The sequence below is a fragment of the Oryzias melastigma genome, linkage group LG18 (genome assembly GCF_002922805.2).
Source record: "Oryzias melastigma strain HK-1 linkage group LG18, ASM292280v2, whole genome shotgun sequence".
Classification (NCBI taxonomy): Eukaryota; Metazoa; Chordata; class Actinopteri; order Beloniformes; family Adrianichthyidae; genus Oryzias; species Oryzias melastigma.
In genome coordinates, this window is record NC_050529.1 from 17,009,996 (window position 1) to 17,031,447 (window position 21,452).

Below are 21,452 nucleotides of genomic sequence, written 5' to 3' on the forward strand. Positions count from 1 at the left end.
ATTATTGCAAACATTTTAAAAAAGTGAATGGCTTAACAGCTGCAAAAACATAGAGTATTTTTCTAAAGCGACTCAGGTTTTTTAGAGAAACTGAAATATTTTTTTTTTAAATAAGCAAAATAACTTAAACTAGATGCTGTAAAACAAGCAAAGTTTTCCCACAAAAATGAAGCTTTAAATTAGAAATTAGTCAGTGTATCTTTTATTACCTAGGAGACAACATACAGACAGTTTGACATGTTCATATACTGAAAATGCACATTAACCGTACGGCACTCAACAAAAAAAAACATCTTTGTGTTTCCAAATACATCCAGGGCACCTATAGTTCTCCTTATAGCTTAACGGGAGCGGTCTTTACAATACTGGCCAAGCTTTTTATATTCATTATTTTTTTAAATACATCTGCCATTATTCGTTTTAGAATGACACACCTGAGGAATAAATGTCTAAAAGCACCAATACAGACAGGTATCACAATCGTACTGGATGTTCATCAGTCAGATCTATTCGGTTGTCATGGTTACTTAGGCAGTGTAAGCAGGAGGCAGTGAAAATCCCCTGAGACACAAAATAGAAAAAAAAACTACCGATGTGCTTGTGCAAGAGTGCTGCATCAACGAGTGCAGCTTTTTTGTAGGTGCTTCACAAAAAATGACCAAATGCACGACGTGGGATTTGGTGGGTGCTTTTAGCCGTATTGCACTACAACGTCCTCTAAAGCAAATTAAGGTTGTAATCACGGACAGTTCATCTGCACACTCAAAATAAAGCACAAACATGTTCCGACAGGTGTTAGCTATAAAAAATACTTTCACTGGGACACAATTTGGTTTAAAAACTAGCGTTCACACAGGCTCTCTTCACAGAAAGGTGCAGGGATTTGCACTTTGGAAATGAAAATGTGCCTCAAAGTATCACAATTTCCCCACAGATTCCACCTTTCACATGCATCTTCCTTTTTTTTTTATTTTAAACCATTCATTATTTGTGTAGTGTCACTTGTTGGTTTTTGCTTTGATAAAAAATACAATATTTCTTTTTTTTGTTACCAACAAACCCACTTCTGTAGAAACAGACAGCAAACAACAGAAAATGCTGCGATTCTAATTAAGGCAATTAAGAAAATGTGTGTTAACAGATTTGAACCTCCAGGTGTTTCATACCTGCAGGTCAATGAGTAAAAAAACAAACAAACCCCACCCACCTTAAACATTGTTAGGAAAAAAGAAGAAACAGTTGGAATCAACAGGTTTAAAAAAAACTATTAAGGAAAATTATTCAAACACTAATTACAATGTCTAAAAATAAAAGACATAATTAAAGTGACAAAACAAAAACCTGCAATATGTCATGAAATGTTCAGAATCTGATTGTTTGCTTTGAGGATCAACATTGCAGCTTTGGTGTGTCCAGTGAGACAGAAAGGAGTCTCACAGTTCAGGAGGAGTCCTTTGATAAAAACATCAATGTCGCATGTTGACATGGAAGTGAAGCGGAGGAAACTGTTTAATAAAAAATACTCCATCTTTGATGACGAGGAGCTTGTATTATTGCACTTAAGATGGACCCCAAACGTGTAGGTTTGACGTTTTACTTTACCATTCCATTCATTTTGGCACATAACATCAATGATTCGGTATTGAAGACAAGGTGTTGATCAGTAAACAAACTCGAGATTGGGTTTGGAGGTTTCAGCAGTCTTCAGACTTGTGGTTGTCGGCTCCTTCTTTCGACAGGGCAGACGTGACTTCCTTCATTTCCTCCCCCTCGTCTTCGCTCTTCTTGCTTTCAGCCGGATAGACGACCACACACATCTTCTGTCCCACATATGTCATTTTATCTGGGACGAACAAGAGCAAAAGTGTTACCACACAACCAGACAAATTTCTGACAAACTGCTGCCGCTCTGCAGAAGCTATGTCCTAGAAAATGCCTCTATGCGCCAATCTTTGACCCAACCTCAATTGATAAGCAGCAAGTTCCTCCCCTTGATCCCCCTTCCTCTTTCTGTAAGGTTGGTCTGAGATGTATGTGTAAAAAACACTTTTTTCAAAATGGCGGCTTTTCTGTTGGCTTTATCTCCATAGCAACCATTTTATGTTTTGCTCGCTTGAGGACACCGAACAGATCAACATGAGTTTCAGAAGAATCGGCAAAAGTACAATTTTGAATTTCCTTAGCAACAGAGATTATTTGCTAGCCACGCCCACATTCCTTATACGTTCACATTCTATGTTATATTATTTGTTCAAACTTCAGACTGGGATCAATATATTAAAATTTCACAATATTCCGTTGAAAAGTGTGCGAGTAATAGGAGAACACCTCTTTAGTGAGCTCACCTTGTGCACGCCGTTCAAAATCTACAACTTCTATTAGCAACATTTTTTCCAAATTGCTTTCCAACAATGTCTGTTAAGTTAGGAAACGATAAAAAGAAAATTCCTGGGATGAGTTTAGACAGCAACTGGCGGCGTGAAATTTTGTGAAGATCACCCACAGAAAAAGTTCATTTTCCCAAATGTGAAAATCGCCAAATCTCAGATTTTGAAACAAAAACTTCCTTTGGATATCCCCGACACAGCTGCGTTGGTTTTGTTTGTAGATTCCAAGATTAAAATTTTTTTTAAAAAAAAAATCAATTTTAAGCTAACTCAACAGGTTTTTGCAACCGTTTTTTGTTTACCACGCCCACAATTTTAACATTGTCATATCGTATGCTACATTGTTTCGTTTGGCGTGAGCCGGAGAACTCGTGGATGGCCTTTTTACGAAATTCCAATAATACACGTGTGAGCCAAATAAGATTGCAACAGTTGCGAACTCGCAACGTGCACGCCATTCACATTCTACAACTTCTAATTCCAACATTTTTTTGCACAGTAGGTTCACAATGATGCTCGAAATGTTACAAAATGATCGATGAAAAACCCTAGAACAAGTTTTCGTTTGTAGCTGGTTACTAAGGTACTTTTTAAAAAAATTCAAGATGGCGGCCTCTTCCTAAGGTCAAAGGTCAATGAACCTTCAATGGTGGTTGTATACTGGCGGCATGTTTGTGAAATTTGGTGAAAATCGCTCAAACAAAAGTTTTGTTTTCCCATATTGTGGAAAAACACGAAAATCGCCAAATCACACTTTGACACAAAATGGCTGCCAAGCCATAGATCGTGTGGCCATCCCATAATAATTTTAAAAGTCCCCGGAGTTATTCACAACACAAGTGTTTTGGTTTCATTTGTGTATTTTGAAAAACATTTTTTTTGGCTCCATAAGCGATTTTTGGCCCATTCATTTTTTTACAGTGCCGCTCGCCGTGATGTCATCATTTTGGGGGTGGGGTCGTTCACTATGCCCAGTTGCTGGGTCATCGGTGTGTGCAAATGAAAATACAAAGAAAGGTGTCAGATCTTGATAATCTTACCAACAAATTTGTCGATGCATTGCGGCTTGTTGTCCCAGTAAACTCCCAGGAAATAGACGGGGACGCCGGTAAGCATGATGGCGAGGCCAATACCACAAACGATGGGCTCGGAGTAAAGCGAGAAGATGAGCAGGAAGGCCCAGAAGATCAGGTAAATGACGGGCCAAATCAGGCTGATCTGGAGAAGAGAGAATACAAAATTGTTTGCAACAGATTGAAATCTCGAGATGCTACTTAAATGTTAAAAAAAAGCCTCCCACAGCAGCAGATGAACTCACCTTGATTGGTCGGTGCATGTCGGGCTGTTTGATCCTCAGGACGATCTGCCCGGCAACAGTGACTCCATAGAAGAGGTAGTTGATGAAGCCCACGTAGTTGATGAGGGTGTACATGTCACTGGTGCAGAGCATTAGCAGTGTGGATAGACACTGAGGAACATAAGATGGTTTCATGTAGAGAGCTTCTGGCTTTAGATCTTTTTTGGGGGTTTAACAGGAGTTTATAGACGGAGCAGCAGCAGTCCGGGCTGCACTTACAGTGAAGAGCAGAGCCGGGATGGGAGTGCAGCGTTTGACGTGAATCATGGCCAGCAGGCTGGGGAGATGGCCTTCTCTGGCTCCAGCGAAGAACAACCTACCAAAATAAAAGCATGAAATAGAACAGATGGTATGAATGATATGAATTAGGGACGTGTTGATGTCTTTTTTGATGTGTCCCTATCAAATATGAAATAAACATGAAAATTACTGACTGACTAAACAGAACAAGTAAAATAAAGTGTCTGAAAACAATCAGAATTTGATGCTTTATATTTGAAACTGCACTACTAGTTAAATGCTCACTCACCGTGAAGAGGTAAAGAGTGAACCGTTGACTCCTCCAAAGGTGGAGAGGGCCACAGAGATGGGCATGATCCAGGCCATCACTCCCAGTAGCTTCTCACCAAACGTCTAGAAGAGGAAGATGATGATGTTGGGATTTTTTTTTTCCCATATATATATATATATATATATATATATATATATATATGTATATATATATATTAAATTCTTAGTTGGCAATTCAATTTGCAATTTGGATTCAATATAAAAAATACAATTGCATAAAAAATGTAAATTGTGTTTGAAAATGTGGGTTTTTGGTGCCATTCCAAAACCAAAAATACTTGACACAGTAAAATGCTATTGATTTTGTTTTGATTAAATTTTTTAAATTTAAGATTAATTTATAATTATTTTATGTTAATTTCTCAATTGCAAAATGCATTTTTAATTGCAAAATGACTTATAGGTGACAAAAACAACAGGAAAAGCAACACGTTAAATCCAAGCTGGTTGTAGTGTTTGACCACTGCCACTAGAGGGCGATATTTCCTGGAAGTTGTGCAGAATGCAGTTAAATGAAGTCACAGGACTCACCACGGCAACAGCGTTTGAGGCAAGCAGCTCCTGGGGGCTCATTGCTGTGACGTAGGCGATGTTGGCAAAGACGTAAACGAAGGTCACGAGAGGGATGGAGATGAAGATGGCACGTGGAAGGTTGCTGCAGAGGACACAACACATCACTTATGAATCACAAACTGCAAAAACAGAATCTTAAGAATGTCAAAAGTCCTTTGTTTCAAGAAAAAATGTTATCTTAGTTTGAGAAATGACCACTAAAAATCAATCTGGAGAATTTACAAACTAATAATTATAAGAGAAAAAGATTACTAACATTAAAAATACATCTAAAACACAAAGAAAAGCTTTTGCAAAACATATCAGAGAGATTTAACTAAAACAGACTGAAGGATTAACATGGGAAGCCTGGTTGGAATGTGACTGCTAATCAGTGAAATAGATTCCAGAGGCATTAAGTTCTGACTGCAGGCTCTTTCCATCATCAGCTGTGATCGGAGTCTCTTACACATAGGGATCCACCAGCTCCTCTGTGACATAGTTGAGGAAGTTCCAGCCTCCGTAGGCAAAGGAGCCTTGTAGGAAGGCTAAAGCTATCAAGCCCACATCATAGTCCTGGAAGGGCTCGAAGGCGTTGGCTGGCTCCAACCAGTAGTAGTCTCCTGCAGATGGAAAACGCACAAAAATTTAGAGATTATTTTGATTGTAGACTCACAGGGAAAAAGTAATCTTGTTTGTGTGTTTTGGCTTAAATCTCTTAGTCTGTTTTTGATCATTTAAATCTGGTTACAAAACTAGTTTTGCTGAGGGGGTAAACAGACTGGTTTTGATTGAGATTTGGCTTCAATGGGAGGAAATGTAGCTTATAAAATCCTTGTGTGTTGAAGACCTACTCCGTTTTTATCACATTTTTGTGGCTTTTTTTCTTATAATGGAGAAGAAATTCAAAGAAAAGTAAATATAAAATTGTATTTTTGTGTATTTATTTATTTGAATCATTGTAAAAAAAAAATACTGGTGGAAAAGGCTTGTAGCAGTGATGTAGAAGCTACTACGGCAAGCGACAAGCTCCATTCTGATGCATCCACTTGCAGACAAATAGATCCATTCCTTTTCCTCTTTCAAGCTGGTATCTGGCTTAAAATTGTACAGTTGGGGGGCTGTAAGCTAGTGGGAAAGTGTTAACAGATGGATAATGGGGGAAGGAGGCGGGCTTACCAAAAGCTCCTCCCACAACTTCTACTGCTCTGGAGAAACTACATTCTAGAAAACTTCATAGCTAAAAAAAAGTAGCTAAAACTGCATAATCATAACTAAAGTACTACTAGAAATGCTTTTTAAATAGATGACTTTAAAGAAATTATACAGTTAAAATGAGCAACATCTTTACATTTCTCGTAAAAAATTACATTTATTTGAGGCTGAGCTTGGCGGTTTTTTTCTGTCTAGCCTAAAACGTTCTGTCAAATCATCCACTGGATTCCACAGAAATGTCCTTTGGTGTTGTTTCAGGGGCCTGTCCTCCACGGCCCCTACAATAACCGACCCCTCAGCCATGTTTGCATTGCAAACCCCCGCAGTCCTGCTGATATTAGCGATGTGAGATTGAACCGAAGGGGCCCCGGCAACTCGCTGAACCCCATGGGAGCCATGTGGTGTCTATACTGTCCCAAATCGCTATATGATGTACACGTGTGTGCAGGGGGATGAATGCACTGAGTACACATGCATTGTGGGGAGCACAGACGTGAGCTTACCCTTGCAGATCTGCACAAAGCCCATGACGATGATGAGCGCCAGGGCCAGCAGCTTCCCAGCGGTGAAGATGTCCTGCACTCTGGTGGCCCACCTAACGCTGGAGCAGTTCACCCACGTGAGCAGCACTGAGCAGACAAGCACACAAATTCATCTTTAAATTCATTTTTCATTGTTTTAGAAACAATGGAAACTTGAAATAAAAGCACAGTCCCCAAACTGTCATTATAGTTCAGATTTATCAGTGAGATGACATTCATATTTAGTTAAAAATTTTCTAAATTCTTTCATCTGACAAGATGATTCTTTAACAATCAGAAATTTATCTTATTGAAGTTTTAGAGATTATTTATGCTTTTAACGACACATGTTGATTAAAGTGGTCTTTTTAACATGTTCTTGTGGCATTTTTCTGACATGTATAGAAAAAAATAAAAATAAAAATCATGTCTCTGAGGATTTCTTTATTCAAATTCTTGTAAATCAGGAGCAAAATACATTTGAAAAAGAGTATATTTTTTGTAGAACAAATACTCCGCTCTGCTCCATTCTGATGCTTCCACAAGCAGACAAATAGATCCATGTATGTCTTTGTTTTTCTCGTCTGGATAGCTCAACTATTGCTCACCATTTGATGCTGCACCACTAATGTTAGCTTGGGAGTGTGAGGGGCTGTAAGCTAGTGGGAGAACATGTACCACAACTTCAAAGGGAAATTTCTAATAAAATCCTGCCACTCTGCAGAAACTAGGTCCTATAAAAATGTCACTGCTTTTTTTATTATTATTATTTTGGCAAAAAAACGGCATTATCATAATTAAAAGTTTACTGGAAACGCTATAAAATAGATCAGATGATGACTGGAGGCGGGGCTTTAAAGGAAGGCTTTCAACATGGCTTTCAGCTTGAATTTAGTCATGTTTTAGCTTGAAATTTATATATATATATTTTTAAGTATTCATACTTTTTTGGCTTTTTTTCAATTTATTATGTATCTTTTTTAGCTCACTTTTAGAGATTTTATCCATCCTTTACAGTTTATTTATTTTAATTATTATTTGTTTGTTTGTGGAGTTATTAATCTATTTTTAAACTTTTATGTATTTTATACTTTTTGGTTTTAACATTTTAAGTTAAAAATGTTTTCATTATGTAAAGAACTTAGTATGACATATGCATGAAAAGTGCTTTATAAATACAGTTTTATATGATTTAATATTCAGCAGGCTGAGACAACATTTTTCTTTATAATATAATGTTTTTAAATTAAACCAAATAAAAACGTTTTATATATTTTCAATTCTTTATGTTTCAGAATTTATATAATCATTAGGATCAGCCTGTTAGATTTATTTTGCTGCTTGCGTTTAAAGCTGTCATCACAGGGACACACATTGGATTTGATGTGTACCGCTGTGTAAACCAGGCCAGTGGGTTCATGGAAGCAGGGGGTCATTCATTTAGAGAGCTGTGCGACTCTGTGGGATTATGTTCTTCACATGAAATAACCGAGTTACAGGGAGAAAAAAAAAGACAGATGCACATGTACGCACAGGCATGCATCTGTGCTGTTCTGCACTCGGCGCTGTGCTGCATGCTAAAACACAGAGAAGGCCCTCAGGGAGGTTGGCACTGCAGGTGTTTGTTACATGTAGAAAGGAGAAATGGAACAGAGACTTCTTCCCAAATAATAACTAACTATAATTACACACAATAAATAATTTTGTCTGGTTTCAAAAATGTTATTACACTCGATAAAAGACAAAACTCACTTCCTATAGTCATTTTTAAATAAAATATATCAATTTGTTTTACAATAATACAGTTTAAATATCTTGTTGAGTCATTACATCTTGAAAACATTTTATTTTAAGCAAAATCTCTAATAAAGCATTTTTTAAAAGCTATACATACATTTTTTCAAGCACAGTTTTTTTTATAGCAGAAAAGCAAATTTACTCATAAGATTTGAGACAAATGTATCTCAAAATGTCTAATTCTAGTCTGACTTTAAGGTGATTATGGTCCAGAAAAAGGAATAGTTGGGCTGTTGTGCTGCTTAAAATGCTATATATTTTGAGTAGGTATAAATATATCTAAATCTTTATTTAACATAATTTCATTATTATAAGTTCCTTTTCTTGGATCATATTTTAAGTTTTTTTTGGGCTTATTTAGCTTACACAAAACAACATAATGAAAAAAGATAAATATAAAAAAGAGACAAATTCAAACTCGTCGGTCTGAACTAAGACAATTTAGTTCCCATCACCCAGTTGTTTACATGTTCCCCCGCTGGTTTACATCTTACAGATGATTTTTTAATCTTTTTTCCTGGCCTTTTTAATCATATTATGCCATTTTTGTGGGCGTGACTGTTGGCACAGAAGTAAACCTCCACTGATATCCCATCATCCCTTTGTTTACACTCTCTACCGCTATCTTACAGCCCTTCCTAAACCCAACCTAACATTACAATACAATAAACATGGCGAGTAATTTTGGAAACTTTTAAAGTTTTAAGCCAGATTCCAGCCCAGATGAGGACACCAAAGACGTTCATGGATCTATTAGTCTGCCTGCATAAGAATGCTACATCACAAATACGCTCTTTTTCAAATTGATTTTTTGGTTTGCTCTTGAATAACAGGAATTTGAATAAAGAAATATTCAGAAATGCAATTTAATCTTAATTTTCTTTATATATGTCCTCCATCATTGGAAAAATGCTACGTTAAATACACCATTTTCATTGGAGTGGCTCTTTAAGACTATTTCTGCTGATTTAATTGGCATTTTTCCCCTTATAAAAAAGGAAAAACATCTTGTATTCTATATTTTCAACTTAAGAAGGACACATTTTCCATTGAAGTGGATTGGGTGTGGGAACAAATGAGTGACTGTGCACCAGATTACCGGTACTCCACGCTCTGCATACAAACACTCACAAAGGCACCAAGATGGAAAATACAACTGATTCATTGTTAAGCAGCCTCCAGTAAGAACACGCACTTCCTAATCTATCAACGGGTAAACAGAGTTGTTGATGTTTTGCCTCCACACTGAGGGACTCTTAACAGCACACGTCAAGTGTTTCACGGGGACTGCTGCTTCTAATCAAAAACATTGAAACGGTGGGCCTCCATGCCGTCTCCCCATAAACAGAGATAAAACTCAGAAAACACGTCTCACCTCTCACCTACTTTTACTTGAGAGATCAACAGACAAACAACCCAGCTTTGATTTTACTGAAAACTGTCTGACGACATAGCTCTAGTCAAAAGCAGACTGCAACACGTCCGCAGGCGTGAATAAAAGTGCTATTAAACGTGTTTACAGGGCAGACGACAGTCAGGTAAATGTGGGTCATTGTGTCAAGAACATAAACAGAACAAAGTGTTCAGACAATACAGATTTCAACCACGGCTGCCATGCGCTGGAACTTTAAGTTGGAACATACCAGCTTGAATATTTTTTTTACATGTTGGTTCACCTGAAAGCGCAACAAAGAACCCGTCTTCCATTATGGTTTGCTTTTAAATGATTTTAGCTAAAAATATGTTGCTGCTTCATGACTATTTCCACGTTGTTTACTTGCTAACAGCTGGGAAAAACAAAGTTTTATCTCAAGAAAAGGAAAGACGACAGTGAAACTCTAATACTGTACTCTGAAAATCACATGCATTAGTGCACTGAGTTATGCTAATGCATGTTTTCATTAAAGATTTTGCGAATATGTGCACTGGTAACACATGTCACATTAAAGGTGTTCACACTGGACAAACAGGGAAGGGCTTCTTCTTCTTCCTTTTCTTCTTGTCCTGTTTACTAGCGTGTGTCTGCCTTGGAAGAGATAGTCGGAAATCGGAAACGCTCTATTCTGATATACGAAAGACTTCAGACTAATTTACATTAACACAATTGTATGTCATTGTATGTCTTTTACTCAGCACAAGTTACAAATAAGTTATTAATTTCACCTCCGTTAAAGGTTTTCAAACGGTTGGTACTTCTGTGAATTAAAGGGGACGCCATCCGTACGTCATAACCAAATCTGAGTCCCTGATTGGTCAAAGTTCAACAGTGTTTGATGGCAACACGTTTTTCACATAGAGCACGAAAATGGTCATAAAAATCTAGATAGTTACAAGAACGTCTGAATGTGAGAGTTTTGAACATGGGAGCCCAAAACGCCCTTTTTCGCCCGTTTACATAGACTTTTCATTGGAAGTGGCTGCTTGAACGTGTATTGCAGAGGGCAGTGTGAACGTAGCTTCAAAGGGAAAAACCATCAAATGTGTTCAGGAAAGAAAGACAATCTCCTGTGTAAATGTCATCAGATACGTGAGAGCTAAACAGGATCTCCTGTATTCGTGGAACAGTCCTGGATCTTACAGTTGGATGTAAGATCCAGAACTGGATCAGGCTGTGAATCTGCACACAAGGTATTCTCCAGGCTCCATGTCCGTCCCTCTTGTGTCTGACAGCTGCCTGCAGTATTTGCCCCGTATGTGTGAACTGTCGAGGGATTTGAATCCAAGGCTTTCAGGTCAGCACCAACGCATCTTTCCATTTGTTCTCCCACATTTACCATTTGCTGCTACGTATAGATTTACTCTACATTACTTTGACTTTGCCACATTCCTTTTAGAAGAAAACAACTAGAGGCAAATTTGACGATCAAAACCAAGATTTCAGAACCAGGTTTTTGTGCGTTTGAGTACCTAAGTTTTCCTATTAAAGTCCCACTCTGATCATCTTTTGTAAAAGTGTACCCAGTGGTCTCTTAATTGTGGTTATGCTGATTTTAAGCAAGATAAAAAAAATCTGTCACTCTTTATGGACTTTTTCAGGATATTTTGTTCTTTTGTGTCAAGTTTTATGATCTCTTTAAAACAACTCACAGAGACAAACGGCAGCCAGCAGCCGCAAGCCGTTCTCAGGTGGAAAGCAGGTGGGAAACAGCGGCTGGAGAACGTAGTTGGAGAAGGTCAGAGCGATCACCGCCTGGTTGGTCGGGTAAATGACCAACACGGCGATCCACAGTCGCAAGAACCTGCAGGAACAAAATGGACATAGAAACTCTTAGCAACATTTTATTACATGAAAGGGCGTATGCCTTGCAAAACCAACTTTTTGAGCTTTTATGTGTATTATTACATTTATTCCTCACTATAAATAACCTCAAAGCAGTGAAATAGCTTAAACATTGAAATCTTATGAATTTTGACTATACAAATAATTTTGTAATGCAAAATGTTTGTTAACAATGATGGACAAGTCCTCAAAATTGAAATTTAATTTATATTTTCTGACATAAAATAAAACTTTTTGAAGATTGTATGTTAGAATGAAGCTTCTTTATCAAATTATCCCTCCGAAAGGAGAAACTTTAGACAAAAATTGTAAAAAAAAAAGTAGAATACAGTTTATGCAAGAGACAACTATCAGAGCTGTGACTATATTCCATCATTTTATAACAATTTTTCTTATTATGCTCAAGAAAGCAAAGTTTTAAAGTTATCAAACAAGCAAACAAATTAAATATTTTTGATGCTTCCAACATTTCTCATCCAAACAATTCCGTTTTTTTTTTAAACATTTAAGTGCCTGTTATTTATTTCTCTTTCATTTTTAAGTTTTCTATTATCTAGTTTTCATATCAGACAAATTCATATTAAAAATCCAAACTTCTAGTCTCAAACATGACTGCAGGGTTCATCATACAACACAATAGAGCAGCGATAACACAAAGGAGACAAATAGATGGATACTGCAGTGTTGAGATGAGATGAAAGGTTCAGCAGAGTGGATCACGGGTTTGGCATTAACATGGAAAAGGGATTATTTCACCTGACTGGATTAATGCAGCAGACATTTTATGACGTAAGGAAGGTTAAAATACAGATTTAGATGATTAATCTTTCACAGGATACACTAGAAAATTCAGATTTTTAATCCAATACACTTTTACATTTAAGGACACTTGTTAATTGTTAACCATAAAATATTGTTAATTTTAATTTTTTTCTGAATTATTTTTTACAATCACACCATCAATGATTTGATTTTTTTAATAAATCTATTCTGTTTCATCATTTAATCTGCTGTGTTTATTCCAAAATATAATTAAGTTACTTCATGAGTCTTTTACTTTTTTTTTTAGAAAACTTTATTACCATCATTTAATACAGTAACGACTTTCTATGTTTGGGCACTTGTCCCGAACTCTTTTTTTTATTATTTTATTGCAGGTATAAATTTTATGATTTCTTCTAATCTAATAGCCTTAATTAGATTGTAAATATAGACTAATTGTACCTAAAAGGTCAAGTTGTCAACAATTATTGGTGTGGTGTTGTCAACAAAGATGACAGCAAACAATATATTAACCAAACTTGTTCAAAAATCTCAAAGGCAAATGAAAAATCAGCAATTGTGCAAAAGGAAGAAGAGTCATTAAAATAAAAATAAAAAAATCACGTTAAAACCGTCCAGACAGAAGAGCTTGTTCAGATTTAGCATGCTGTGCGCTAACTTAGCATGGTTGATTTTCAACTGCTAGTAAAGAACAAGGAGTGCATTGTGGGTAAATGCTTATCAACCCTTATTTTTATTTTTTATTTTTATAAAAATGTATTTCAGAGCCAATGTTTCTCAATCTTTATCTTTTTAAACCTTCCTCAAGTATGGTAAAACATGTCAGACTCAATTATTAACTATTTTTATTTCCAGCAAAAGCATCGCCTTCGGCCTCTGAAACAACAATAAGCGTTTCAACTCATTGTTTTCTCCTTTGTGCATTTTTACAAGCTGAACTTCTAGGAATTGTAAGTATTTCTGGATCCACGGTTATTGACTTTTTGGAACATGCAAGTGCAAATTCACCCATAGAACTCACAGGGACAAAAGGAGAAAAAACAAACACCCCTTTCACTTGGTTTATTTGAGCTACACTGAGGGCACGAGAAACTCTTCAGTCCCAGCATCTGAAGCTACATACTACAAAGACCGCGGGGGGGAGAGTTCATTGATGTGCATTGATAGTTGCTCTCAAAAGGAAAACAATCTCTACCTGTTATGTCTGCTTCAATTCCCCCCAGAAACACCTTGATCATATAAATCCCTGCATTGAACAATGCTCTAATCTATGTTTACAGTGTAGATTTTCCAGGAATGAACCATTATGCTTCTAGAGGAAGTTCATCTTTCCTTTGCTTTCATTTTATACCTGAAACAATTATGAATGAATCGAAGGAGACTTGTTGAAAGTCAACTTGAATCTATTTACAGCAGTCCTGGACTGGAAGGACCGAATTGTTTTTGCAATTCTCCTTTCATACTTCAAAAATGGCACATACTCAAAATTTACACGCACCTAGAACCCAGTTAAAATCACTCATGTAGCTGTAATTGTGTTTATTAAACCCTTTATCTTCACTTTGATGATATTTAGGGACCAATTCATCCTTTCAACAGCATTAAATTCCTCTACATTTATGCTTATTCATTTGTCCTATCAAAATAAAGTTATTTATACTGATATGTTACATATTTCGAGGGGCAATTATATAAAAATACTTGGGGAGAAGGAAAAAAATCTATTTGGCGACATATCGTGATACTTATTTGGCAATACTTGTATCGATTTAAAATGCTGACATGGCGATATTTAATTACTCATTTACGGGTGTCCTTCTGTTGTTTTCCACTTTTTTTAAATTAAAATAAATAAATAAAAACAATTTTACCACAGATTAAAGATTCAAGTTGTTAAAAAAGGGTTAAAATTTGTTGGGGTACAGTCTTGGGCTATATTGTGATACATATTGTATCGCGAGCTGGGCATCGCAATATGTATTGTATCCCCGGACTTTTGCCAGAACACACCCATAAAAAATGTGGCAAAGTACGGATATCAGTACTTTATCTTTACAATCAATTTAAAAAAAATACCAGGTATGAGTTGCTGTGTCTGAACGTGTATAAACTCACCCCGCCAGTCCACCAAAGATATCCTTGACGTAGGAATAGTCCCCCCCTGATTTAGGAATGGTAACCCCCAGCTCCGCATAGCACAGCGCTCCGATGGCCGTGATGATCCCAGTGATGATCCAGACGATCAAGGCCACGCCCACAGAGCTGGCGTTCTCCATCACTCCCTTTGGACTGACGAAGATACCCGAGCCGATGATGTTACCTGTAAAGAATAGAGGGGAGGTGTTAAGTCTCATAGCTAAAAGGAATAAAACACCATTTGTAGGTGTGAAATTCTGCACATTTGGTTTGATTTACAAGCATGATCTGTTTTGGTTTGCAATTGTCCATTTTTTTGTGTATATGGTGGGGTTGCAGATGAAATCTGAGGCGTCTTACATGGTGAGGGGGGATCTTGTTAGGAGGAGCGCTCTCATGTTACCTGCATCTGCTGCCATTATTATCCAATCAACTGTCAGCTAAACGTTCAAACCAGGACAAGAAGAATAACGACGAAAAATCTCATCTTATTTCTTAATTATTAAATATTTGAAATCCTTGTAAGCAAATCATTTCTATTATCATCTTGTGTTTTTTTTAATAATTTAAAATAGTTTTAATGGTGTCTGCACTAAACTGAGGTGATTTATTATGTATGGAATAAAAATGAAGTGAGAAGTTAAAAGGGAAAAATTATGTTGCACAGGAATGGATGGAACCCTTTTTAATTAAACTAGCAGCTGGGACATCAATATTTCTTCTCTGCTGTGATGGACTTCCTCTGTACTTTGATATTAAACATTAAAAAAAAAAAGGAAGTGAGACTTTTGTCAGAAAATGCAATCTATGCTCTATTTGGTCATGTGGCGTGTTCAATGTAGGGCTCCTTCTTCAATAATTCAAAAGGATTATTTACACTTAAACTCCTTTAGGGCCTACTAGCGTTATTTTTGCTTTAGCAGGCATAAGTTATGTTCTGCAAAAGTCCATTAGTGTTTTTTTTTTCTCTTTTACTTCCATGTATGGATGTCTGAACTCATCATACCTATCTATAGCTACAAACTGGTGTAACAGCTGGGCCAGCACATCCCTCGGCCAGGAAAAGATGTGAAACTAAATTTATACTGTTTTGCATCAATACTTTTGGTTACTTTCGAGAAGAATGTTGCACCAATTTTCCCCATTTTCAGTTTTTATTTATTTAAATTTCGTCAAAAATTTCCAATTGGTGTCTTACTTTGTGCCATTTTTGCAGGTATTTGTTTATTTTTTTTGTTTTGCATCATATTTAACAAATTTAGCATTATTTTATGGTAACCCTTCCCAAAAATAAGTATATTTCAAGTATGTTTTAAAGTATACTTGAGCATAGAAAAGAATATTTCCCGTAAGGGTACCGCACCCTTAAAATATATAGTCAGTTTACTAACAAACATACTTCTTGAGACTAAATTGGCTCACTTTTAGTTTTAAAAAAGTATACTTAGAAGTATACTTAAAGTAAGCTTATAGTATTAATTTACTGGCAATAAACCCTAAACTTAAGAAAGTACACTTTTAAGTATATCTAATGTAGTTTTTAAGGTTTGCTTTTAGTTTACAAGTTTATAAGTACTGATTAGTGTATTAAAATACACTTTTAATATACTGGAAATATCCCAGTAAGTATCCCAATATCCTAAAATGTACCTTAAAAGTATGCTATCTTAATTTTAGTTTTAGAAAAGATACTTAAAATAAACTTGAGTAGACTTATTTTTGGTATTTTTGCAAGAGTTAAGTCTGCTCCACTATTAACCGAATGAGGGCAAAATCAACAGGAAGAATCAGCAGGTTGGGCGCAGTTATAGTTGTAAAATGCTGACGTAGCGCCACTTTGAAGAGCTGGAGCTTGGCAGACGGGGTGAACGAGTGCAAACGGGCAGGAGGGACGAGAGGGGCGCTCAAACCGGCGAGATTAATGCCTTTACAGTCTTGTCGAGCATCAAAGTGCAGTTTACACAGGAGCTGAAACAACTGCCCGCTGCGATAGCGCAGAGATTGGAGAGGAGGGAGGTGCAGTCACGCTGTGGATTGATCCAGGGTTGTTCAGGCGCTTGAACTTGTCTCAGGGGTCAAAGATTGCAGCATTTGAATTATAAAAGTGTGCAAAAGTCAAAGGTGCAAATGATAGTGTCACACCTTGTAGGCATGCTGATCGTGTGGATCTTCTGCAGTCACTGTGAGGCAAAATATTGGAAATTTCTATAATTATGTCAACTTGAAGTCAGTATTTCTGATTTTAATGCTTTTAAAAGACTTTTGCTCAAAGCGTTTGGAAACTTTAAACAAAGTACTTAAAAAAACCTGTGGGATGGAATCCCATGATGCCTTGGGACAACTTTAATAGTAACAAAACATGTTCTGTTAGCATTTTTTGCATGATGAAGGAAGAAAATTAAGCTTAAAATCAAATTTCTGAGCATTTCTTTACTTAAATCGTTGTGAATCAGGAGCAAACAAATAAATGAAGTTTGAAAAAGAGCATATTTGGGATGTAGAAAATGTATCAAGTGAGCCATAACAATAGTTTTTGTTGCTATGGTAATGTTAGGCTGGGGTTGTGAGGGGCTGTAAGCTAGTGGGAGAGAGTGTAATAAACAGATGGATGATGGGAAGAAGGGGTAGGTTTACTCCATTGCAACAACCTGTCGTTCTGCAGAAATTATGTCTTAAAAGTTTTTTTTTCATTTTGGCTAAAAATCATAACCAAAAATACTTTTAAAATAGATCAAAATATGACTGGAGTGGGTTTTATTCAACATTTAATTTATATTTTTATACAAAGCTTGGCTTGTCAATTTTATAAGTGAGGTAGGAACAAATGTTCATCTTTATCATGGGTTCATCTGGGGTTTGTAGAGAACAATCTGTACAAACATTTGAAGATAAAACAACCGGACTTCAAATTATCTCAGTGGACTCAATGAAACACCTTTTATGTTCAGAGAAGTTTGGCTGAAAGAACAGCGGAGTTGAAATGAGTTCAGATTGTGACGTATGCGGCGGAATGAGCCTCTGCGGTAATCGAACGTGCGTGCCGTGGCTTCATGTCATGTGAACCACTACCAGAGTGTGAGGCAGACTGCTGACTTAAGGGGAATCTTCAGCTTTCCTGCACTTGCAACAATTTTCTACATCCTTTTGGATGTGGGAGGTTTGTTCTTCCTTTTAGCTTCAAAATGTAAAATCATCCAAAACGAGTTTTGCCTTTGAATTAAAAAAAATGAAAAAAGCTGAATACTTGGAAATGTAAAAATCAAAGTTGTTTAAAAGAGTGTCTTCAGGATTTCTTTTTTCTTTGCTAGTGACTTTTGATGGCCTTTGTATTCTACTGCTGTAGAACAGAGGAAGTGGTTCGCTCTCAGAAGTGCTGTCAGACCACATTTCAGTTCCTCTCAATGTTTTCAAGAGTACGCATCCATGTTGTTTTTAACAATTAAAATAATTGAATTTCTTTTATCTCATCTTATCTATATTAGTTATTCATTTAGTTAGTCATTTGATTTTATTTATTTATTTTTTAAACTTATTACAATAACTGTAAAGTATGAAAATATACATTTGGGAGCTGCTAAATTCTAAGACATCAGCTGATTGTTAGATAAGTGACAGAACTATTCAACAGAATATCGCTTAGGACAGCTGTGGACTAAAAATACGCATCTTTGAGTTTGTGCAACATTACTGCCTAATCTCCAAATCAATCACTCGCTGCAAAAACAACCTGAAGCTTAAAAATGGAGACGCTCCATCTATACATGTGTCCAAACTGCAAAAGGAAAAATGTCTGAGACACAACTGTTTTTTTATATATGAGCGAAACTTTAGATTTTTTTATATTCAAACTTGGAATTTAAGATGAAAACACAGTCGATCGTTGAAATTAGCCCATTTTGTCCATATTAAATTGTCCAAAGTGCTCTCCGTCTTCAACAAACAGCTGCTGGGATAGGCTCCAGCAACCCCTTGACCCCAAAAAGAGTTAAAATCCCACTCCGATCATCTTTTGATCTGTTATAAGAAAGTCTGCCTCTACTGCCCGACATCCACCTGTTTACACTCTCCCCTGCTAGCTTACAGCCCCTCACAATGAAATGGAAGTTTGAGCTTAATTTTACCCTGAATCAGCAGAAAAATGTCTCAAAAACATGTTAAAAACACATTTTTTTAACTCTTTGTTTGTGTTTGGAAGTTGTTCCATCATCTGAATTTGCTCAACATTTAAGTTTCTTTCAGTGATTTTACTTTTGTGCAGACACACAACTTTAAATAATTTTAAGTCTTTCAATCACTGCCTTTTCCAGACTTCTAAATGAAATGGAATGAACTTCATCCAAACAGATGAGAGTGCAGAAAGCCTGGCTTCTTCATTAGAAAGGTATTATCAGGGCGGTGACTCCTTCACAGTGATCAAAAGTTCACCTGTAATCCAAGTTCTCCGCACGTTTTTTTCACGTGTGAGGGCTATAAATGCCCGTACTATAGTCCAGACCATAAAAAGCGTTTGAAGTCCTCATTTCGTAGAAACCCAGCGGGGCACAACGAGCGGATCAGGCCGGTCACCTGAGCTCCGGTCCTTCTCCTGCATGGCAAAGTGAAGCCAGCCAGCACAAATAAGTTACTTGGTCAAGGTCGAGCGCCGTACCCAGGAACAGTCTGGTGACTGTGCTAAGGACTCTGAACGGCTGTAAAAGTCCTCTAGCTGCACGGATCGGCTCTGAGCTGAGATTTTTTATGTCCAGCAGATGAATGGAAGGAGATAAATTTTCTTATCTAAATGACACACAGATACAGGTGAAGTTGATGATGTGGTGAGATGGTATCAGCATGTGTTCTCCTTTTCAGTAGGGATCCGAATTCTATTGTGGAGACAAAGATTTTTATTTATTTATTTTTTTTTTTGCGCTTTTGTGCTTCAACAACAGTTGATTTAAGTTTACTTTAGTTCCTTAAAACCATCATTGACACAATATTTTAGAACTTGCAAAGCTTTTAAACTATAAAGCGGAAAACTGAACAAAGATTTGTGTTTTAAAACAGAATAATAAATTAGAAAACCCTGAAATATTTAGACCATTAATAGTAAGTTATTTCACAATTGTGAAAAACATAATTGCACAACTAGTCATCACACTAGGTCACAGTAAAAGGCACAAATAGATCAACGAAAAGCTCCTCTGAATAAAAACGTCTTGACCAATCAATCTGTTGTCATGACAACGGGATGGCATTCCAAAGAGGAGGAGCGACACCTTGGAAGATGAGGTCTCCTTTGGTTTAGTACGTTTTTGGTTTGAAGATCTCAAGGATTTGGACGAAGAGGTTAAAAGGTCAGAAACGTCTGCAGGAGTTTGTTCATGCAAATCTCTAAAAACTACATGTAAAATTTTAAAATCAACTCTAAATTTAGCCAGGACAGTAAAGGATTTATAGGTGCAAGTTTATTGGCTCTTAAAGCCTTGAGTTTAGAACAAGTTGCAGACGTTTTAAAGGGTTTTTATGAAGAGCGATAATCTAAGCATGAAGAAACAAAAGCATGAATGAATAATCATCTCCAGGTTAGATGCAACGTTTTTTAATTTCGCCATGGTCCTCAGGTGGCACGAGATGCTTTTAACAGTCCCCTGAACATAAACCTTGAAAACATGGCCTAAAAGTAATTTTTTTAATGAGAAGATTGGATTTAAAAGCTACAAAATAAGAGCTTGAGGAACAACAGTGAGGTAAGTTCATCTTTATTTCTGTGCAGCTTTAACATCCAAATATTGTTTTTTTTTTTAATTAAATTTTCTTTAACAGAAAACCAGCCTGTCTGCATCCTGTTATGTAACACATAAAGATGCACTGCACGATTTGTTATAGAAGCAGCCCCATCTTGTCAACTTTTTTTCCCCCACCTGTCTTTTCTGTTTCAAAGCTCTGGAGAAAACTTCACACACTGCAAACTCACTCTTCCCCTCTCCTCCCCATCTTCTCCTGTTACCGTGGAAACAAATGTCTGAGTCACCCATGCTCCCTTCTGATCACCCAGTCAAGGTCAACTTCAGGAGCATGAGCAGTCTGAACAATCTGTTCCATCTGTCGTGATTGACTTTGTATTGATCCATTTAATGTAATCAGTAGTCCTGTGCTTATGCGTCATTAAAGGGCAAATTAAGCTCATTGATCTGTGATATTATAAAAACTATTGTGAAATAATCATAATCATAATTTAAAATTATACAAAAAGTTTTGTTTAAAGCTTTAAACTTAAAAAAATGTATGTAATTACACTGAATGCTCTAAGTCAATAAGTATGGGGGTCATGTGACTTTTGATCTCAATCCTGTCAGCAGAGGTGAGTAAGTATTGTCTTTATGCTGCAAATAGGATGAAAGCTCAACTGATAAGAAGCTGCTGCAGGAGCAGGGATCACGTGACTTCAAGAAGACAAGCAAAAGAGGAAAAAAAAGGCTGACTTTGGGCTAAAACTTCAAACAAATGAATAATTGCTTGTCTTAGTTTCTGACATTTGTTTTGGTTTGAAGATCTGTGACTCATTTATTGTAGATTTGTTGCCCAAATGTAAAAACATAATAACATTTATCTTTTCTTTTTTAAATTGCTCAACAGAAACCCACTGATTGCTCCACTCACCCACGATGATGCCGCACGCGCTCACCAGCCCGATCTCCTTCTTGAGCGCAACTCCTCCGGACTCCTTCTCTCCGGCAGCATCTTTGGCAGACCCCTCCGTGCTGCTCCGTTGTCTTGGGCCGTCCGTCATTTTGGGTGCCTCGACTCACTATTTTGAAAGAACGGGGGTAGTTTTTTCTCTTCTTTCTGTCGGAGCAGCGCGCGCTCGTCTTGCG

At 36.8% G+C, this 21,452-nt stretch overlaps 1 protein-coding gene across 1 annotated transcript; it reads right to left on the bottom strand.

Moving 5' to 3' along the window:
* Positions 1-179: 179 nt before the first annotated feature.
* Positions 180-21,367, bottom strand: slc7a8a (solute carrier family 7 member 8a). Its single transcript, XM_024287538.1, has 11 exons — positions 21,238-21,367; positions 14,578-14,782; positions 11,487-11,638; positions 6,585-6,710; positions 5,336-5,489; positions 4,846-4,969; positions 4,274-4,377; positions 3,964-4,060; positions 3,706-3,855; positions 3,428-3,605; positions 180-1,843 (listed from the first exon to the last, which is right to left on the bottom strand). Exons 1-11 carry the CDS (start codon positions 21,365-21,367, stop codon positions 1,695-1,697), a joined length of 1,569 nt encoding a protein of 522 aa, XP_024143306.1. The 3' UTR covers positions 180-1,694.
* Between the last annotated feature and the right edge of the window lie 85 nt (positions 21,368-21,452).